Here is a 19,347-nt window from a genome sequence, read left to right as displayed (position 1 = left end):
CAAATAGCCAGTGGCGGAATAATTGACCCCAAACACAGCCACCGCATTGATGTGGAAGTGGCTTACAGCAGAGGTTATTTTGACGAGGAGATGAATGGGATCCTAACCTACGAAGGGGATGACACTAAAGGCTTCTTTGACCCCAACACCAAGGAGAACCTGACATATCTTCAGCTGAAGGACAGGTGCATTGAAGACCCCAGAACAGGCCTGGTGCTGCTCCCGCTGACAGACAAGAAGCCAAAACAAATTGAGGGGAGCAAAACCAACGTCGTCCGCAAGAGGCGGGTGTTGGTCGTGGACCCAAACACAGGCTTGGAGATGTCGGTGAGAGAGGCCTACCACCGGGAGCTGATCGACTATGACACCTTCCTGGAGCTGTCCGAGCAGGAGTGCGAGTGGGAGGAGATCACAGTTACGGGATCAGACGGCTCTTCGCGCCTGGTAATCGTAGACCGGAAAACTGGAACTCAGTATGATATCCAGGACTCCCTGGACAAGGGCATCATCGACCAAAAAACTGTGGATGAGTACCGCAGCGGAACACTGACCCTGACCCAGTTGGCCGACTTCATTTCTAAACAGTCCAGCACCAGTCTAGTCTAATCTGGCACTACGGCCAGTTCCAGGAGTGGCTCTCGTAGAGGCAGTGTTGATTACTCTTCTTCTTACACCTACACCTTCTCTTCCAACAGTAAAACCAGTAGTTTTGTTTGTTGCCAGTGGTTACTATGTGATTAATATACTTTTTTAACAACAATAACAATAACTTTAGCAATAAAGCTTGGATGAAGCTAGCAGTGCCTACTTTAGATTTGTCTTAAATTATATTTAGACTGTGGGGGGTTTGGGTGTCTGAGTTAGACTTAGATTAATATCTCTATAATATTGTAATAGTATAATAATAAATCCACCGGTTTCAGGAAATTCTGAAGTTCCACTATGCAAATGCTTGTTGACATGTAGTAAAATGCTTTTAAATAAAGTTTAATTGATTAGAATATGTTTCATTTTCTTGATCTATAACATAAGGCAACAGTTTAAGATGAACCACCCCATGGTTCAAGGAATCCAGAAACAACTAGAAAAAGTGCTCCTCTGAGCACAGGTCTCCGCCAGGTCAGGTACGCTATTGTGGCCTCCTGGTGGCACTATAATAGGCCAATGTGAAAAGGGTGCCATTTCTTCTTAGGCCTTGCATGACAATCGGACACTGACTACATTCATGATTTGATGCATTTTGTTAAAAACATTCGTTTTTCTAAATTAGACCTGCTGGTGGCGCTATAACAGGCCAATGTTAAAAGGGTAGCATTTGTTCCTCAACATAGTGTGAATGTGCTTGCAAAGTTTGACCGCAATCGTTCATGATTTGTGGAATTTTATTCAAAGCAAGCCAATAATGCAAACTTTAGCTGTCAATCTTAGCCAATCAGGATGGAATATGAAGAATCAAACACATCTATCTTGATCACATGACTATGGAGATCATGTGTACCGATTTGCGTGAAATTTGGATAAAATTGGAAGTTGTAGTATAAAATAATGTGTTTTACATAAGTCGGCCTCCTGGTGGCGCTATAAAAGGCAGATGGGAAAAATGCAGGGCAAAGGTTTTTCCATGACCTCTAGGGAGTGTGCATAAAAAGTTTTACACAGATCGGTGCAGTTATAGGTAAAAACACGAATCGGCCTGTTATAGCGCCACCATGAGGCTGATTTGAAAAATGTCAAATGGTGTCAAATGTCAAATTTCTTTCTCGGCCTAATGGGAATGTGCGTGCAAAACTTGACGTAAATTGCATGCTATGTTCATGATTTGAGGCATTTTGTTCAAAATGGAGCACTCCTGCAAACTTTGGAAGATATTTTTAGCCAATCAGGATGGAATATGAAAAATCTGAAAGACCCGTTTCGTTTAATGACTATAGAGATACTGTGTACCGATTTGCGTATTTTTTGGACAAGATCTGTAGGAGTACTGTCAAAAAAGATGTTTTGCACAAATCGGCCTCCTGGTGGCGCTATAAAAGGCCCATGAGAAAAATGTGGGGCAGAGGTTCTGAATTGGCATCCAGGGAGTGTGTGTGCACAGTTTCGCTGCGATCAAGCCAACGGTGCCAGAGATTAGCTGGTCACAGACGGACGGACGGACGGACGGACACACACACGGACACACGGACGGACGGACGGACAGGGGGAAAAACATACTCTATCGCCAATAGAGCACCGAAGTCCTGACGTGACTCGTTCATCCCCAGGTTTGCGGAAGTAATTTCTCTATGGAGAATAACATTGGGTCATCTTAGAATCGTCTCATATAAGAATTGTGGTCCAAAAATAAACACCGCGTGTCGGCGTTATTGTCAGGGAGGGGGTTCTGTATCGTTTATGATAGTCAGTCACTTATATTTGATACAGTCTGTTTCTGGCGAAAATGTAACTAATTCGGCGGAAGTAACATTAGCGTTTTCTCACCGTCAGTTGATGCTTCATATCCATAAGAGTCAACACGCCGGGGTCATTTGTTTATTTTTGGAACACAGTTCTTATTTGACGCGATATTAAATACGTCTATGGGATTCAGAACGGGGGTGGAAAACTGCGAACCAGGTAGACAAACAAAGGATGTGTAAATGACGTCAGACTTCGGCGGTCTATGCCATGCCTTTTGGCCTGGCGGCTGGCGGAGACAATAAGCAGTATGTAGGCTATCTACCAATCATAGATTGATGTTCAGCATGCTACAGCAGCCATATGGTGTGGATCATATAGTGTACAGTGAATGAACTAGAGCCAAAATTGTGCTTTTTGTTTCGCCAAGTGTTTTATATTGAGTTCCTAATATGATTCCCATGTCTGAAGATAATTATAGGGTGGTTAGGCCCGTCACAATTATTACATAATCGACTGACTGCAATTATTTGAGTTTATTGCAAGCCAAACAGAATGTATTTTTTTTGCATGTTCCAATGTTCAATGCCCAAAACACAATTAATTTGCAATTATTTATCATGATCGTGACATCCAATCATGTAGTGTTTATGCTAATCACAAGGTTATAGAATAGATCAGATATTTGGTCTGTCCTGCTGTGTTTGTTCAGATAGTGGCTACCCAACTATAGGGTAAGAATTAAGAAGAGTAACTGTGTTTAGGGGTATGTAGAACTTTCTGATTTGAAATGATAATTGACAATAGTTTATGAAGAGAGAAGACATCTGTTTTTAGTTGCCAATAGAATGGGAATTATGAACACTTTCAGTGGTGAACAAAAACCCGCAGTACGCTTTTATATTTGTTTAATTATTATGATTATTACAGTTGTATTTTTCTGGCCGTAATAATGCAAAATGTAAAAAATGGCGCATATAGCTGGCCAGTGGCCAGTGGTCCCAAAACGATGACTTTGTTTTATGACGCAACACCCACTTATACCTCTAGATGGCGCTAATTGACATGGTTTTAGGATCATTCAAGCGGCCCACCTGGAGTGAGGTAGCTGTAGAATACAACTCTCGTAGACGTATTTATGATTCTGACGTTTTCAATCTACGAGAGTTGTAGGGTTCACGCCCCATGGAGACAGGGTCTTTCTGCACTATGCCCCGTAGACACTCCAAACATGTACAAATTGAAAATAAAGGTGCTTATCCGCAAGCACTTAATGTTAAATGTCTCTACGTGGTAGTAGTTTAATGTAATAATGCATATCTTTCAATAAATAAGTGTTTTAATGTCGTTTATGGCCGAATGCCATTTTTTCACCCTCGTTTACTTCCTGTTTACATTTAGTGTAATTCCGGGTTTCACCGGATGCGCCCCGTCACTACCGCCCATTGGGAACTTTTGACAGAATCGGCCACAGACGGCATTAAAACACTTCTTTATTGAAAGATATGGATTATTACATTTAACTACTACCGCGTAGAGACAGTTAACATTCGAGGCTTGGGGTTAAGCACCTTAATTTTCAATTTGTACATGTTTGGAGTGTCTACGGGGCATAGTGCAGAAAGTCCCTGTCTCCATGGGGCGTGAACCCTACAACTCTCGTAGATTGAAAACGTCAGAATCATAAATCCGTCTACGAGAGTTGTATTCTACAGCTAGGGGTGAGGTAAGGTTTGGAGAAAGGCCGCACAGTGAACACGTTAGCGTGGAGGGCAAGACCTGATGTTTGCTGTCACACATATTCATAATGAAGCAAAAAAGGTAAAATGTATAAGATATTTTAGTCTTAAACACAGTTAAACAACGTAACTGGCATATTCGCCTTTGTGTTGTGAAGATTGCTGCCTGTATGACATGGAATAGTCCATGGAATAGTTCAGGGAGTGTTGGAATGTTTGGGCCGTAAATAATTAAACAAGTCATTCCTTCAGACAAGAGACAAATGACACGTTATGCAATCCAACTCCAACACTGTCAAACAAACAAGCCGATATACAGAATGCCAGAGGTCATCATCATGCACAATGAAGGTAGGTAGGCTGCAGTAAAACAGTGGTTCTCAACCTGTGGGTCGGGAGCCCCAGGGCCAGGGGGGTCCCCACATGATTTATTAAAAAAAATGCCTTGAAGACCTTTTTAATACCTAGGGGAAAAAATCAAGTAATCAGCAAACTATACTATAATAGCTGATCAAACATTGGCCAAATGGTCAAATAATATAAGAAAGAGGCAACATTTTTTAAAGTAGCCGAGCTTGTAGATTGGCTATTTTCACAATATGTATATGTGGGATAAGGGTGGGGGGATCCCCAGTTCAAATATGATTGTTTTGGGGGGTCGCGGCCTGAAAAGGTTGAGAACCACGTAGTAAAATGTAACGCACACAAAATGTAATGCACCTGAGAAGTCTGAGCACCATAGCCTTGGATCGAGACTATCATAGACATTTTCATATCTAGATTTTTTTTCAAAATGTATAGAAATGGCCCGGACTGCTCACTGCTGGCGTTGCGGTCCCGGGCACCTAGGCTCCCATGTAGCCTGACAGCGCATCGGGGGTTCGAGTCCCGTTCCCGACGATCTTTGCCGCATGTCTCTCCCCATCTCTCCCTGTTTCCTGTCTGTCTCTACTGTAATCTAGACAAAAATAAAAGCCAAAAAGCCCCCCCCCCTCCAAAAGAAATAAAATAATGTATGCGTTAGAAAATGATCTGAAATAAGGTCAAATATAGCCTACATGCTTGAACATTTGACATTTAAGAGTCTAAGACGTAATATTTGACCTAAGACCTAAGAATTGTTACAAATGGCTACAAAACCTGTGGATAGCCTTATGGCAACAATAAGTTGAAGGGTAAACTTTCAGGTCTGATAGATATATAGATAATGATATACCGTGCATGTTCAAATCATGCATAAGCTATTACTTTACATGTTTTCAGACCATTTTACAAAGCATAATGGAAAATAATTGGAAAATTTGCCATTTTCACATTTCTAGTGCCCACTCTTGTCTTGCTGCATCCATAAGGAGAAGAATGGTGCATTTTCAGTGCATGTTTATTTTAATGATCAATCAATCGGTCATCAATCATTCTTCATCGGTATAACAATGAAAACTCATCTTTCAAGATTTGAAAGAAAAAATACTGTGATTTTTTTATAATTTTTTTTTCATTCATATCTTACTGTTTTGCCAATTATTTGGGGGCCCATTTGCAATACACCCGCGGCCCACCAGTGGGCCCCGGCACACAGGTTGAGAACCACTGGCCTACAAGACACTGACAAATGGCTAGAGGTCTTTCAATGTGTTTTAGGTGGTGTTTGTACTTCTATAAAATGACCATTAGACTAGGCAGTAGGCACAGAACTGCGTGAAGAGCTGTGACTTCTAATTTGCACTGTAAAAATGTAGACTGCTGATGGATCCTGTGATTAGCCTAGAGCTCATGAACTGAAAACAAAAAAACAAAGAGCTCATTCTGGTGTGTGTGTGTGTGTGTGTGTGTGTGTGTGTGTGTGTGTGTGTGTGTGTGTGTGTCCGTAATTGTTCTTAACAAGTAGCCTATTCATGCAGTGATGTGCACTAAGCAAGTTTAAGGAATCAAAATCACACAGGTTGATTCTCAAAAGTTTGCCTCTTTCCTTTCACCTTTTTGCCCTTCTTTGAAATGTGACTGAAATGTTCAAGATACTGTAAAAACAAAATAACATTAATGTGTGTGTGTGTGTATGTGTGTGTGTGTGTGTGTGTGTGTGTGTGTGTGTGTGTGTGTGTGTGTGTGTGTGTGTGTGTGTGTGTGTGTGTGTGTGTGTGTGTGTGTGTGTGTGTTAAAGAGAGAGGAAGAAGGAGAGGGGTAGAGAGACTAGAGGGAAGGTAGTGAGAAGGGGAGGGATCAAGGGGAGGTTCTCAGTGGGAGGACTGTCCCATGCCAGGACTTGTGGCGGCTCTAGCGGCCAGGCAGCAAGCAGCCAGCAGCCTCGACTGGAGGAAGTTTGTTGGGGGGGTTGAGCAGCAGCAACAGCAGTTCAGGAACAGAGAGAGCTAGGGCTTCCATTTTAGCAGCAGCAGCCACAGCAGCAGCCTGGGAGAATAGTCTGAGGCAGCTGGGACAAAAGTGAGCTCGCCAGAAGTGCCTCTGATCAGCCTGCAAGCACATTCCAGCAGAGGAAAGAATGAGGCTCTCAGCCCCCACTAAGCCTGTGTGACGGGCCCACGGATCTTTGACTAAGGACTTTATACCTCCCTCTCTCTCTCTCTTTCAGCACTGATTGACAAAGGAAATCAGGGGGGACAAGGGGAAGAATCAAAGTCCTGGGCTTTCAGTTTGAAAGGTAAGGCATGGTGTTTGCAGCTAATACTGTATATCATTCACTTGCAGGGAAGGTTTCAGAGTGGCGCTGGTCAGCACTTCAAGGCAGGATTAGGACTTTGTACAGTCTGGAAAAGTTCTCTTAAGTTTTTGCCTCTTTATAGCCTGTTGCTCACTCAGTTCCATGATTTATTCAAACTGCAAAATGGGCATTGCCCTCTGTATTTACCTTGGCTCTGAGTCCTACTAAAGGTGTGTGTGTGTGTGTGTGTGTGTGTGTGTGTGTGTGTGTGTGTGTGTGTGTGTGTGTGTGTGTGTGTGTGTGTGTGTGTGTGTGTGTGTGTGTGTGTGTGTGTGTGTGCGTGTGCGTGTGCGATAGCACACAAGACCTAGTGTGATTCTGGAGACAGAGATGGGAGTCATTCACAGTGACGAGGTTGTGTGTTGTGCTGTTTTTGATTTGTTTATTTAGTTATAATAAGACGGCGTTGTTCATGATGAATCATTATACCATTATCACAGAGGAATACTCTTTTAGTATAATTGCCTCCGTTTTTCTGCCATGATGTGGGGGGCTCCTTGCTGCTTTGGACTTGGAGACCCTTATAATGTGAAACATATGGCGTCGTTCTTGTGTGGGGAGCCTATCGCTCCATAAAACAACTTCATAGAACTCCAATAGAAACAGAAGCCCTCTTTTCTCTCGTGTTGACTGTGTGAGCAGCTTTGTTGTCGGGGAGAAAAAACGATGGAAAAAGATTAAGAACAAGTCTCTGTGTTTCTTGAGCTACAGCTGCTGCGCGGTATTCGGGGCCTCTGGGCTCTCAGGCAGCCATTGTTGATGACATGTATGAGCGTCCCGTGACATCACAGCAGCTACAGCCTTTCCTTACCTGAGCCTTGCCCCCCCCCCCCCCCTTCCCCCCCTGGCTGCCAGTCTGGAATCGGACGCACACCTGCATTTATGCCCTCCTCCCGCACACCTTTTCTTTCAAACAACATAAACCATGTGGGTTGTTATGAGCGTTTCGCCTGCTAAAATCTTTTAAGATTAGCTTTAATTACAGACCTAACTGAGATAGGAGAGAGGAAAAAAAACAAAAACTTTGAAGTAGCAATTATAGCTTTTTCCTCGCTTGTTCTATTTTAAGGTCACGGTTGATCTTGAGTACGGACGATATCTGCCTCTGGAGGAGGGTAAACAAATGTGTGTCTTAACAGTTCTCAAAGAAACTTCGGGGGAACCAAAAGGGTCAATTGTTCCCTTTCTATACCTCTATCTCTGCTTTGATAATAGGCGGCAGAGCGACAGATGAATGGGGGACCCTGATACTGCGGTCTGGACAGGTGGGTTGTGGCAGAGGGCTGGGGTTGTGTACTGTAAGCAGAACACTCTGATCTAGCCCTCAGGAACAGCATGGGGACGGAACACTGGGCCATTTCACTTTGTCACTGCAATGCCTTGCAGCCACTCAGCCAACATGTGTAAGCCATTAAATGGGGTGAAGGAGACCAGGAGCGGGAGGGAGAATGAGAGAAAGACAGAGAGAGAGAAAGTGGGCATGAAATGCAGAGGGAAAGAAAGGGAAACAAGTAAAGAAAGAGAGAAAGACGCGCTATGAAGCGGGGGAGAGACAAAAAGAGGGATAGAGAGAATGAGCAAAAGAGCGAGAGTGGGAGCATAATCCATTTTGGAACGCATTCCTCTATGACCTTGGGATTGAAAGCGGTAATTAGGGAGGTCCTTTAGGAGCCTAGTGGGTGTGCAGATTGACTCCAAGCCAGGGCTCTCTCTCTCGTTTTTATTCCCTTCAAAATATCTCATGAAAACGAATGGGACAAATATACGTTTGAGTTCCAGGATTACTAAATAAACGTAGCTAAAAATACCCTGCCCCCCACCACCACCCCCTGTCCCGTGGCTTTTTTTTCTTTCTCAATAGATTCCACGGTTTTGTTTATTTCGGTCCCTTGGTGTTGAATGGGCGTCAAAACCACAGCGTAAACGCACAGAGAGCCCCTGACAGGAAACAGACAGAACAAACTGTGGCCTCGTCGTCTCCCTGCTGCCCTTGAGCCAGCCTGTTATGTCACCGTGTAGAGATGTTATCCCAGAGACAGCACACAGGGAACTGTTTTAAATCCATGCCAAGTATGAGGGCACACAACAGTTGTTTGTCTTTTTGACCATGAGATTGATGGAATTAAAGTTATTACATGGCAATCAGATCTGAATGCTACATACAGACTGGAGCCTTCACAGTCAAATCCAGACTCCTAACTCTGAAATTGTAAAAATGGAGCCAGAAGGTTACAGTTTACATATGATAGGAAGGGCTTCAATCTATTTGAAAGGGGAAAAAAGGGCCCTTGTTATGTTTATTTCATCTACTGGATGTGTGAACATCTGAATGAATGAATATGACATTTCATGTGCTGTGCAGAAGAAACAAAATCCTAAAATGCATGGTTTCTTCAGCAAAACATTCCATCCCACCAGTCTTCTTCCCAAAGGCAGCCAGACTTCCTGAAGCATTTATGGCAGTTTAGGTGTTACTCAAGGTTGAAGACAAACAGCTTAGGAGATCATTAATCTCTCCCTGTGGCTGCACCGAGCACAGTGACTCCCAGGGAGACGGTGGACTACGAATGGCTGCTTCTTGACTCGCTTCAGAGCAGAGCCAACTCTCTCATGCTGGGCTGGAGTCAGTGGTGTAAAGTAACTAAGTACATTTACTCAAGTGCTGTACTTAAGTGGCAATTTTGAGGTACTTTGACTTTACTGGAGTATTTCCAGTTTTCAGTACTTTTACTTCTACTCCACTACATCTCAGAGGCAAATATTGTACTTTTACTCCACTACAATTATTTGAAAACTTTAGTTACTAGTTACTTTGCAGATATACATTATTACATTATAAAACATACATTAACCACTTTAGCCCTATTTTAAACCTAGGCTATTTGAAAATACCCGATCTACAAGCTCACAACGCGTCGCAATGCGACGCTTTGTGAGCTTGTAGATCTTCAAACATTTTAGTACTTTTACTTTTGGTACTTTGAGTACATTTTGATACCAATACTTTTGTACTTTTACTCAAGTAAGTTTTGAATTCCGGACTTTGACTTGTAACAGAGTACTTCTACATTGCAGTATTGATACTTTTACTTAAGTAAAACATTTGAGTACTTTTTCCACCACTGGGCTGGAGTAGTCATATCAACCCCCTGGCAGTAAGTCAATTATTGCTTTCTAGAAACACAGATTTGGTACTACAGAACATTATGCAGTTTGTGTTTTAGTTGTGACAAGGGTTTTGGCAGCATTTGCTGGGGTGCGGGTACTTACTCTACTTCCTTCGGTGTGCTCTCTTTTTCACCACAGACACAAAATTTTAGTTTGAATGAAACCATGAAAAATATCCAACTAGCCCTAAAATGGATGCGTCTGCCATAGGCTGTCAATCATGAATGTGAAAGAGCCGAGAGGAGCAATTCAGTTTGTTCGTTGAGTCCGGGGATAGGGCAAAGGAATCGTTGATTGCTTTCATATGTGCACCCTTATAGTGGATATGCTCTAGTTTCTCTGGATACGCTCTAGTTTTTCTATGTCAAGTTTTGAAAACTTTCACTTAGACACATTGTGACATAAACTAACTTCTAGTCACACTGCATTGATGTAAAGGTAAAGGAAGTCTACACTTTGATTTCGTTGATCAAAATCTACTGAACATGTTTTCTCATTATTGGAACTGTTCCTATTTTGTACAATATTCCAATTTTGGAATTGGGCTCTTGTGCAGCGCGTGATGGCAGGTATTGATTCAGAGATATGAGATTCCTTCTGAATACATACCAGTGCAGTACATTATTAATATACGGGCTGTACTGTCGTGAACACTGCAGCATATAGAATTGTATCCGCGCCTCATGGTTTTAAACACTGTCTTTAAAAGATTAAGTGCTTCCCTCACCCTAAGCTTTTTCATTGCCTTTTTCTTTTTTTCTTTTTTTTCTTTTCCTCACATGACTAAAGCCCTCTCCCTTTCCCAACCCAATACTGTGTTTTCTCTCATGTACCGTCTTTGAAAAAAAAAAAAGAGTACACATACACAAAAACAGTCTGCATGATTATAACCACACCGTACTGTGTAATGGAAAATGTAGCCAGTCAACCAGAAGACATGTAGCAACCGGTCTAATGACACACAAACAAACTTTTGCGTAAACGGATTCGGTTGCTGGGGCTCGACCATCGGTTCAGATGACTTTTATTATTTGTGAAGGGCAAGTATGCATGGTTTTTGCCAACTGTTGTCACCACAGCTCCAGAATGAAAACAACCAAATGAAGTCATCCCCATGGTCACATGATTGAGCCGTCGTCAGTTCTTGGAGGCGTACTAACAGCAGTGTTGATTTTGACAGCACATTTTGATTCAGTTTTAGTCATAGTCTTCTGAATCAAATTCCATTTAGTTTTAGTCATATTTTAGTCATCTGAAATGTTTTACTGTTAGTCTAGTTTTAGTCGGCTAAATATCATAAGATTATAGTTGACTAAAATGTATTTTGTCGGTGCCTTGGTGGCGTCTGTAATGGCTGATTTTACACTTGGTTGCATGCTGAAAATAGCAGATCTACAAGCTCGCAACGCGTCGCAGCTTGTAGATCTGCTATTTTCAGAGCGCAACACCCGAGCGCAACCAAACATAAAATGACTTGTCTTTTAGTTCTACTGGATCTCTTCTCCACCTGTCCCTCCCTAACATTTTACTCTAGTTTTTATTTGTTGTCGAAAATGTCAATATATTTAGTCTTAGTTTTAGTCATCACTTTTTATTTAGTTTTCGTCAGTGAAAAAAGGTAGTTGACGAAAATTTTTCGTCATAGTTTTAGTCGACGAATTCAACACTGACAAACAGTGTTTCAGTTTCTTGCTAGTGAAACAGTTTGCTTCTCGTTGCTACAGAATGTAATGTTTTCCTAATAGCATTCTCTTTTCTTTCATCTTGTGGACCATGCTGTAAACATGGCATTCTGTCCTTGCTGTCACTTTATTTCCACTTGCGAAGGAAATGTACTTGAAGTTGGATTTATTTGTCAGTGCTGTGGACCGAAAGCCGTGCTGGGAAGCATCCCGAATCCGTGTCTTACTGATGGTCATGCATGTTTACCTGGCTAATGCCTGATTTATGCCTGTTTGCACGCTGTGTCACGCAACGAAAACATAGCCCCGATCTACAAGCGCTACACTGGCGCGCACAACAAAGTGTAAAGCACCCTTAACGGCACCCACGCAGCCTAGCCGAGCTCTTCTTACCTGCAGGGTACGTGTCTGAGATGGGGGGAGCCAGACACACCCTAATCCCCCAGCATCCTGACCCAGTAAACCTGTCGCAGCTTGTTCACAGTAGATCTGGCAACCCACTTTCTGGAATCTCGCTGCCTACCCTCTCTCCCTCTGCCAGCCATGCTCTCTCTCACAGTGCCATGGGTGGGCTTTTGCTTTGAGATCCTTGGCACTGCCTTGCGTTGCGGTCTTTGTGGACTAACGCCGTGCCTCGAACCAGGAACAAAAGCACTCAGCGCAAATTAAACACCAATTATCTGCAGTGCAAGCTGGGGCAAGTCGTCCTTGTTTGCTTGAGTGATGAGACACAGAAAGAAGAGGTCTCGCTGGGAAAGGATATACATTTAAGCTCAGGACATCTGAATTGTTTATAGAAATGTCATTAGGGAAAAAAGGCATATATTTTCAATAACCAGTATTTTATTTTCTATTTTTATTTCACCTTTATTCATAGAGGTGAAAATCCCATTGAGATACAAGATTATTTTACGAGGGAGCCCTGTTCAGAGTATCAGCAGTACAAAAAGTTACAACTTACAGCAATATATCAAACATTTACACAAAGAACTGAACATTTAAAATATTTAAATATTCCCATCTCCTCTGATAGACATTTGTTTGAATTGAAGGCAGCTCAAGTGTAGGTTTCACTGTTAATATTTTGCCAATAGTACAAAGTAAATAAATATTCAAGTCGCGTTCATTAACATTACCTTATGACTTTGGGTCACTCTGAGGTTGAATAATAATGTCTGTGCACGCTTCTCTCTGGTTGCAGTGCCAAAACATCCAGATTCCGTCCCACACCTCCGCCCCCATAGAAACACACACAGACCTCAAGTGTTGGCTGGCCTGTTCATTCATTTCCCATTAGTCGACAGTTTTTGTTTTACTCTAAACTCTCCGGGGAAATATACTAACACCACTATCCGTTTCAACAGGCTACCGATGACCCAGCAGCCCCTACACACACACACACACACACACACACACACACACACACACACACACACACACACACACACACACACACACACACACACACACACACACACACACACACACACACATTCAGCCCGTTTCCCCTAGTGATGACCTCCTCACACATAGGCTCTTTCATTCCTCTCTGAGGACTGGTTTAAGCCCTGGGTACACTACACGGCCCCAGGTTTACGGCTCTCTCTCTCTCTCTGGAGTCCTTCAAAGTGTCAGGCTGTACTAGCCTGCAGTCAATTCAGACTTTAATTAACGTTCTCTCACATTCTCCACCCTAGACCGGCCACCCTTCCGAACAGTTAATCACAACAAACAATCCACGTGAGCGAAGAAGGACGGAAGTTACTTTTCGTGTGTGTGTGTGTGTGTGTGTGTGTGTGTGTGTGTGTGTGTGTGTGTGTGTGTGTGTGTGTGTGTGTGTGTGTGTGTGTGTGTGTGTGTGTGTGTGTGTGTGTGTGTGTGTGTGTGTGTGTGTGTGTGTGTGTGTGTGTGTGTGTGTGTGTGTGTGTGTGTGTGTGTGTGTGTGTGTGTGTGAATATAACTTTTGGATTTAAGATTTTGTGTAGAGTATTTGTTCTCAAAGTGGGGTCCGGGGGCCCCAAAGGGTCCTTGGGGGGGTACCAGGGAGTCCCCAGCAAAAGTAGTTAACATAGCGTCACAATCATTTTAACCAATTTAACTATTATTTTATACTTTAGCTATTCAAAAATAGCAGATATACAAGCTCATGCTATTTTTGAAAAATCTTAAAAATGTGTGCAAATCTTCGAATATATATATTATTTTAAAGCGAACATTTTTACTTCTTTACTTTGCTTCTGGGGGGGTCCCTGGAACAAGATGGGGGGGTCCACGGTCAAATACTTATCATTTTGGGGGTCGTTGACATTAAAAAGTTTGAGAACCACTGGTGCAGAGAGACAGGATTCCAGAGAGTTGACATTATATGACACATGGCGGGGGTCAGACTCAACCCCGGGGCCTCACAAGGAGCATATGGTCTGTGCACTGACTGGCTGAGCCACCAGGCACCAGGTTTTGATTTGATCCTATTCCATCGAACAAGCCACCAAAAGTTGAACCATAAAAGTTATGCCGATCCTTTTTCAGTAACTTCTACACAGTAAAAACCCTCAGTGTTTCATTCATCCATTTGTAACTGTACAGACGTAATCTCTGAGCATGTACAAAATGTAACCAAATGGACACGGTCCATTTGGTTACAAGTTAAATTAACAGCAGGTTGTCAGGGCTCTTCCCATGTTCTCTCCAGCTCAGTGGTTCTCAGCCTGTGGGTCGGGACCCCCAGGGGAGTCCCCACATGATTTCTTTAGGGGGGGTCCCCAGATGACAGTAAAGTGACAATTTAAAATGTTAATAGGCCTACTTAAAAAAGATTTATGAAACGAAAAAAGACAAAAGTAATCAACAAACTTATACTATAAAAACTGGTCAAACATCGGTCAAATAATATAAGAAATAGGCACACATTTTGAAATAGCTGATCTACTGTACAAGCTCACAGTAAGCTTGTAGATCATCTATTTTAACAGTATTTATCTGTGGAACCGAGTCAAACTAAATGCCTCAACTCCTACAATTCCAAGTGCTTGTCCGGGTGGGGGGGGGCGGGGGTTCAAATATGATTCTTTTGGGGGTCCCCAGTTCAAATGTGATTATTTTGGGGGGTCCCCAGTTCAAATATGATTATTTTGGGGGGTTGCGGCCTGAAAAGGTTGAGAACCACTGCTCCAGCTGACAGACAAGGCCACATCACACATGACTGCACAACGGAACAGTCCAAACAACGCAGGAAGTTCATGGCCATGAGGTCACATGGACACACCTCTGACACGTCTCTCAGGGATTTACAACACAGCCACGCATAACTGGTTTCAACTGGAATTCTTTGAAAGTTTTTCTTTTTTTCTTTCTTTTTTTTTTACACACCCCCTCCCCTTTTACATTGTCAGCCTGACAGTACCACTGTGTGTGATTACTGACTTGTTCTGAGTGTTTGGTACTGTTCAGGAGTAAGAAATGTTATTTCAAGTCAAATAGAAAAACAGACGTTTTGATGTTGTGTTGTTGTTGGCATTACAGTAGTTCGGAGACATTCAGAGCACCGGGGGATGTGTTGTGCAGATGGACTGTTGCTGTGTAAACAAATAATCTTTATCTCTCACAATGTGGCATTGATTTCACACTCAAGATCTCCACAATGAACTTGTCACACAGCGACTGAAGCCGGGGACTTTTGACTGTCAAATATTGACATACATGACATGACTATGAAGTCACTTCTTGCATTGCATATACTAGGGGGGGAGGAAATTGAAGGGGCTATTTACATGTTTTACTCCTGTGTGTTTCAGCAGAAAGACTGAATTTCAAGGATGGAGGAAGGATATGAACTTGACCTGACGTACATCACTGAACGTATCATTGCCGTGTCCTTCCCCCGTGCGTGCTCCGAGGAGATCTACCTGCACAACCTGAAGGATGTCACACGAATGCTCAAGTCCAAACATGCGGACAACTACCTGGTCAGTGCCTGTCCGTGCTTTGCACGTCGTGATATCACCTTTAAAGCCACATGTACTGTAGGACAAAGCATCAAATCAACATAAAGTGTATCATGTACCTAGGATCCCCTCTAAAACGAAATGCTACATCTCAAGGGGCTATTCCTAATAAAGAATTTCAATATATCAATCATTCTTCATGATTGATGTAAGCACATTGGTGCTTGACCGTAATGTCTCTGTCTAGGACGGTGGTAGCTTTTTGTTATCAATCAGGAGTCATCAGAAAAACATTTCTTTATGTTTAACTGTGTTGTATTTCTTCTTTAGATTATCAATCTGTCAGAGAAAAGACATGATCTCACCAGAATGAACCCCAAGGTAAGTTTGAAATGAACTGATCAAATAGTTGGATGAGTGAATCAGGACAAACCAATCATGACAAGATAAAGTCCACAAATCAATACATTTCATCCAAATCTCCTACGTCATACCTAATTCCCACACTGTTGTGATGAATATGGTCAATAGTATTTGACCAATTCTAGATAACGAACGCTATGGGATCAGGTGACTGTTCCTGTTTGATGGACATAGGACTCGTCTTTAAATGCATAGAGAGACATTGTCGTTTTGCTATGCTTGCTGACTGCTGCTGTGTTTGTAGACCCTGGACACTGGCTGGCCTGACCTACACGCTCCCCCACTGGATAAGATCTGCACTATCTGTAAGGCCATGGAGAGCTGGCTCAACGCTGACCCTCTACATGTGGTGGTCATACACTGCAGGGTGAGCATCTGCAGGTTTCACCCGTATTCTAAAATTGACCACTGAAGAGAATATCATCTCATGCATAATTATTGAAACATTTTTAAGAGTCCCTTTTTGTACAAAAAAAAAAAAAAATGTATTTATGGCCAAAGGCTGCAACTGCAGTATAGTCATCTCCTCTCCTGTCTAATTTTTAGGGTGGCAAAGGCAGAATCGGTGTGGTCATCTCATCCTTCGTGCATTTCACGGACGTATCTGCCAGGTAATTGCCGCCATGTCCCATGTTCTCTCAGCCTTGTCAGAATGACTTGCTCGCTTCCCTTTCTATCTGATGAGGATTTATGAGCGGTTTGTCCTGCTCAAGTGTTTGCAGCCAAGCGTATCAACAGAGATCCGCAGCATTTTTGAGAGGACACATCGTGTCGACCGCAAGCTATCTCATTACTCAACCACTACTGAACCATTTTGTCACTTTTAATTCAGGGTCACAGTGAGTCAGAAAGTGAGTCAAAGAAAAGCCATTCCATTCAAAAATCTAAGGAAAACCACACAATTCAACTCATGAATCATCCCTTACAGAATTACATGAATCAGCCTAGATCCATTTTGGTTACAATAATAGCTTATGGGCACAATTGTTATTTAATTTGAAAGTACCTAAAAAAAACTTCTCGTTAGTAGAGATTGAGAAGATGTGAATTTCCTAATCTCTAAAGTCAAGAATGGTGGCAAACATTTAGAGACAAAGCTTCATTTTATTTTCACATAATTTTCATTGAAGATGTCAGTTTTACAGGAGGATAAACAATGACAGAGAACTCTTCAGATTTTCTGTGAAACAAACAAACAAACGCACAAAGACAAAGCTTCATGAAGACCTCCTGTACAGTCCACAAGCAAAAGGCAATGAATTGTTGGGCTTTTTTTGTAGTTTTTCTCTCTGCCTTGGTCGTATGTGCCTGTGTAGATATGGTGTAGATCATTGGTTCTCAAAATGGGGTCCTTGAGGGGGGTATCAGGGGGTCCCCAGCAAAATTTGTTAATAAAGCGTCACAATCATTTCAACCCCTTTACCCCTTTTATACTTTGGCTATTCAAAAATAGCAGATCTACAAGCTCATAGCGCGGCACCGAGTGCCGCCCTATGAGCTTGTAGATCTGCTATTTTTGAAAAATCGTGAAAATGTGTGCAAATCTTTGAATATATATATATATATATATTTAAAGCAAACATTTGTAACTAAAATCTTTGCTTCTCGGGGTCCCTGGAACAACATATTTTGAGATGGGGGTCCACGGCCAAATACGTATCATTTTGGGGGTCCTTGACAATGAAAAAGTTTGAGAACCACTGGTGTAGATCCTACCTGCACACATACTGTAGGCCCAATATGATTGGGAATACACATCGGCCAAGGCTACCCATTTCACCCCCTTCCCCAGTGTTTTGTGTCCGGCCGAGGGAGGTTAAACACGGGGTTACAGGGGTCGCGGCAGGTAACGGCGAGACAAAAAGATAGAGTAGATAAAGAGGTAGAGGAAGAGATAGACGAAACAAAGAGACTGATTTAACACTGGAATGGATGATAAAGAGAGAGAGAATGGAAGAGAGAAGAGAGAGGGAGACCTCTGTTGAAAAGGCTGCAGCGGCTGTTGGTTTTAGTATTGTCGGAATAGCAGCGCTGTGTACACACTCCGTCCTCCTATCCCCCCTCTATGTTTACTTAAGGTTGGCATTGTCTTCCTCTCTGCTGGAATCCCTTGTCTCTCTCCGCTTTACTTTCCCTCCCGTGGCTTCCCTCTCGGACACACGCGTGTGCGCGCGTTCCGCATGTGTCTGAGTTTGCCCTAATATATGTTAGGGGTAACGCCGTTCAATTACAGAGGAGCCGAGCGCCTCGTAATCTCCCCGTTGAGTCATAATTGCCACGAGTGCTTAATGTGTTTCTCCCTGGATCTCTCAAAAGTGCTGATCAGGCGTTGGATCGCTTCGCCATGAGGAAGTACTACGATGACAAGGTGTCGGCCCTGATGACGCCGTCTCAGAAACGGTAAGACCCTAAACAAGAGCACGCCCTTTTTTTACGTTAGCGCCGCGGGGGGAAAAGTACCACGGCACAGCAAAATAAAGTCCCACGCTACTATTATCTACGTGTCGAATGACAAGAGTTCTGCTAATCTGTCCTCAATACCTTAGTTTCCTGGCCCCCCATATTCATCCCATACTCCACCTGAACCAATACCACAGTCATTGCGTGTATTGGAGTCGTTTGCCTATTTTTCCACTGAAAAGGCCTCTAGTAGACCAGCCATTGTTGATAATAAATGGGATCCCATGGTAATCCTATCCCCTTGCATCACTGTGAATCACTATGACTCACACTGAGTGAGGGCTCTTTATGTACAATGACTGTGGGCCAGAGGGTCAAGCTGTTGCTTCACATTTCTTGTGACTGCAGTAATTTGGGAGCCAGTGCATCCCAACACGCTGTTAATTTAACTCTAGAAAGTAGTTAACTACCCTCAAGAGTTAAATTAACCCTCAGGACCCTCTCAGGTCCATTTTTGAGTTTAAGCCCTATTTTATACTTTGTCACGCGATGCTGTCATGCGGCAAAAATAACCGATCTACAAGCACACAATGCGTCACGATGTGATGCATTGCGAGCTTGTAGATAATATATTTTCATATATGTGAAACCGTTAGAACATTTTCACCTATGACAATCATAGTGGTTGAAAGCGGTACAATTTTCACAGAGCACATCTGGGAAAGAAGCATTTTTTCTTATTAAAGGTTATATTATGGTACTGTACATATCACATTGTCAGTGCTGGCATCAGCAGCCAAACATGTTGAGCTCAGGGGGTCTGATCAGCTGTTGAGCAGCTATTAGGAGTCCTACAAGTGAGAAGCACAAGGTCATGT

At 42.8% G+C, this 19,347-nt stretch overlaps 2 protein-coding genes across 5 annotated transcripts in view; one reads left to right on the top strand and one right to left on the bottom strand.

The window, feature by feature from the left end:
- Window positions 1–19,347, bottom strand: part of ripk1l (receptor (TNFRSF)-interacting serine-threonine kinase 1, like) — a 733,201-nt gene that overhangs the window by 340,481 nt on the left and 373,373 nt on the right. The window lies entirely within an intron of this gene.
- Window positions 6,416–19,347, top strand: part of tns3 (tensin 3) — a 52,944-nt gene continuing 40,012 nt past the window's right edge. The window contains exons 1-6 of one of the 3 annotated variants that reach the window (XM_080440459.1): window positions 6,416–6,792; window positions 15,500–15,667; window positions 15,977–16,027; window positions 16,314–16,436; window positions 16,616–16,680; window positions 18,386–18,469. In XM_080440459.1, the coding sequence (XP_080296585.1) occupies window positions 15,518–15,667; window positions 15,977–16,027; window positions 16,314–16,436; window positions 16,616–16,680; window positions 18,386–18,469 (473 nt within the window). In that variant the 5' untranslated portion in view covers window positions 6,416–6,792; window positions 15,500–15,517. Of the gene's footprint in view, window positions 6,793–15,496; window positions 15,668–15,976; window positions 16,028–16,313; window positions 16,437–16,615; window positions 16,681–18,385; window positions 18,470–19,347 lie in introns of all 3 variants that reach the window. The other 2 variants (XM_080440458.1, XM_080440460.1) reach the window with 2 other exon arrangements.

Source organism: Gymnoscopelus braueri (assembly GCF_963280865.1).
Source record: "Gymnoscopelus braueri genome assembly, chromosome: 10".
Classification (NCBI taxonomy): Eukaryota; Metazoa; Chordata; class Actinopteri; order Myctophiformes; family Myctophidae; genus Gymnoscopelus; species Gymnoscopelus braueri.
This window is presented reverse-complemented; position numbering and strand designations above follow the sequence as displayed.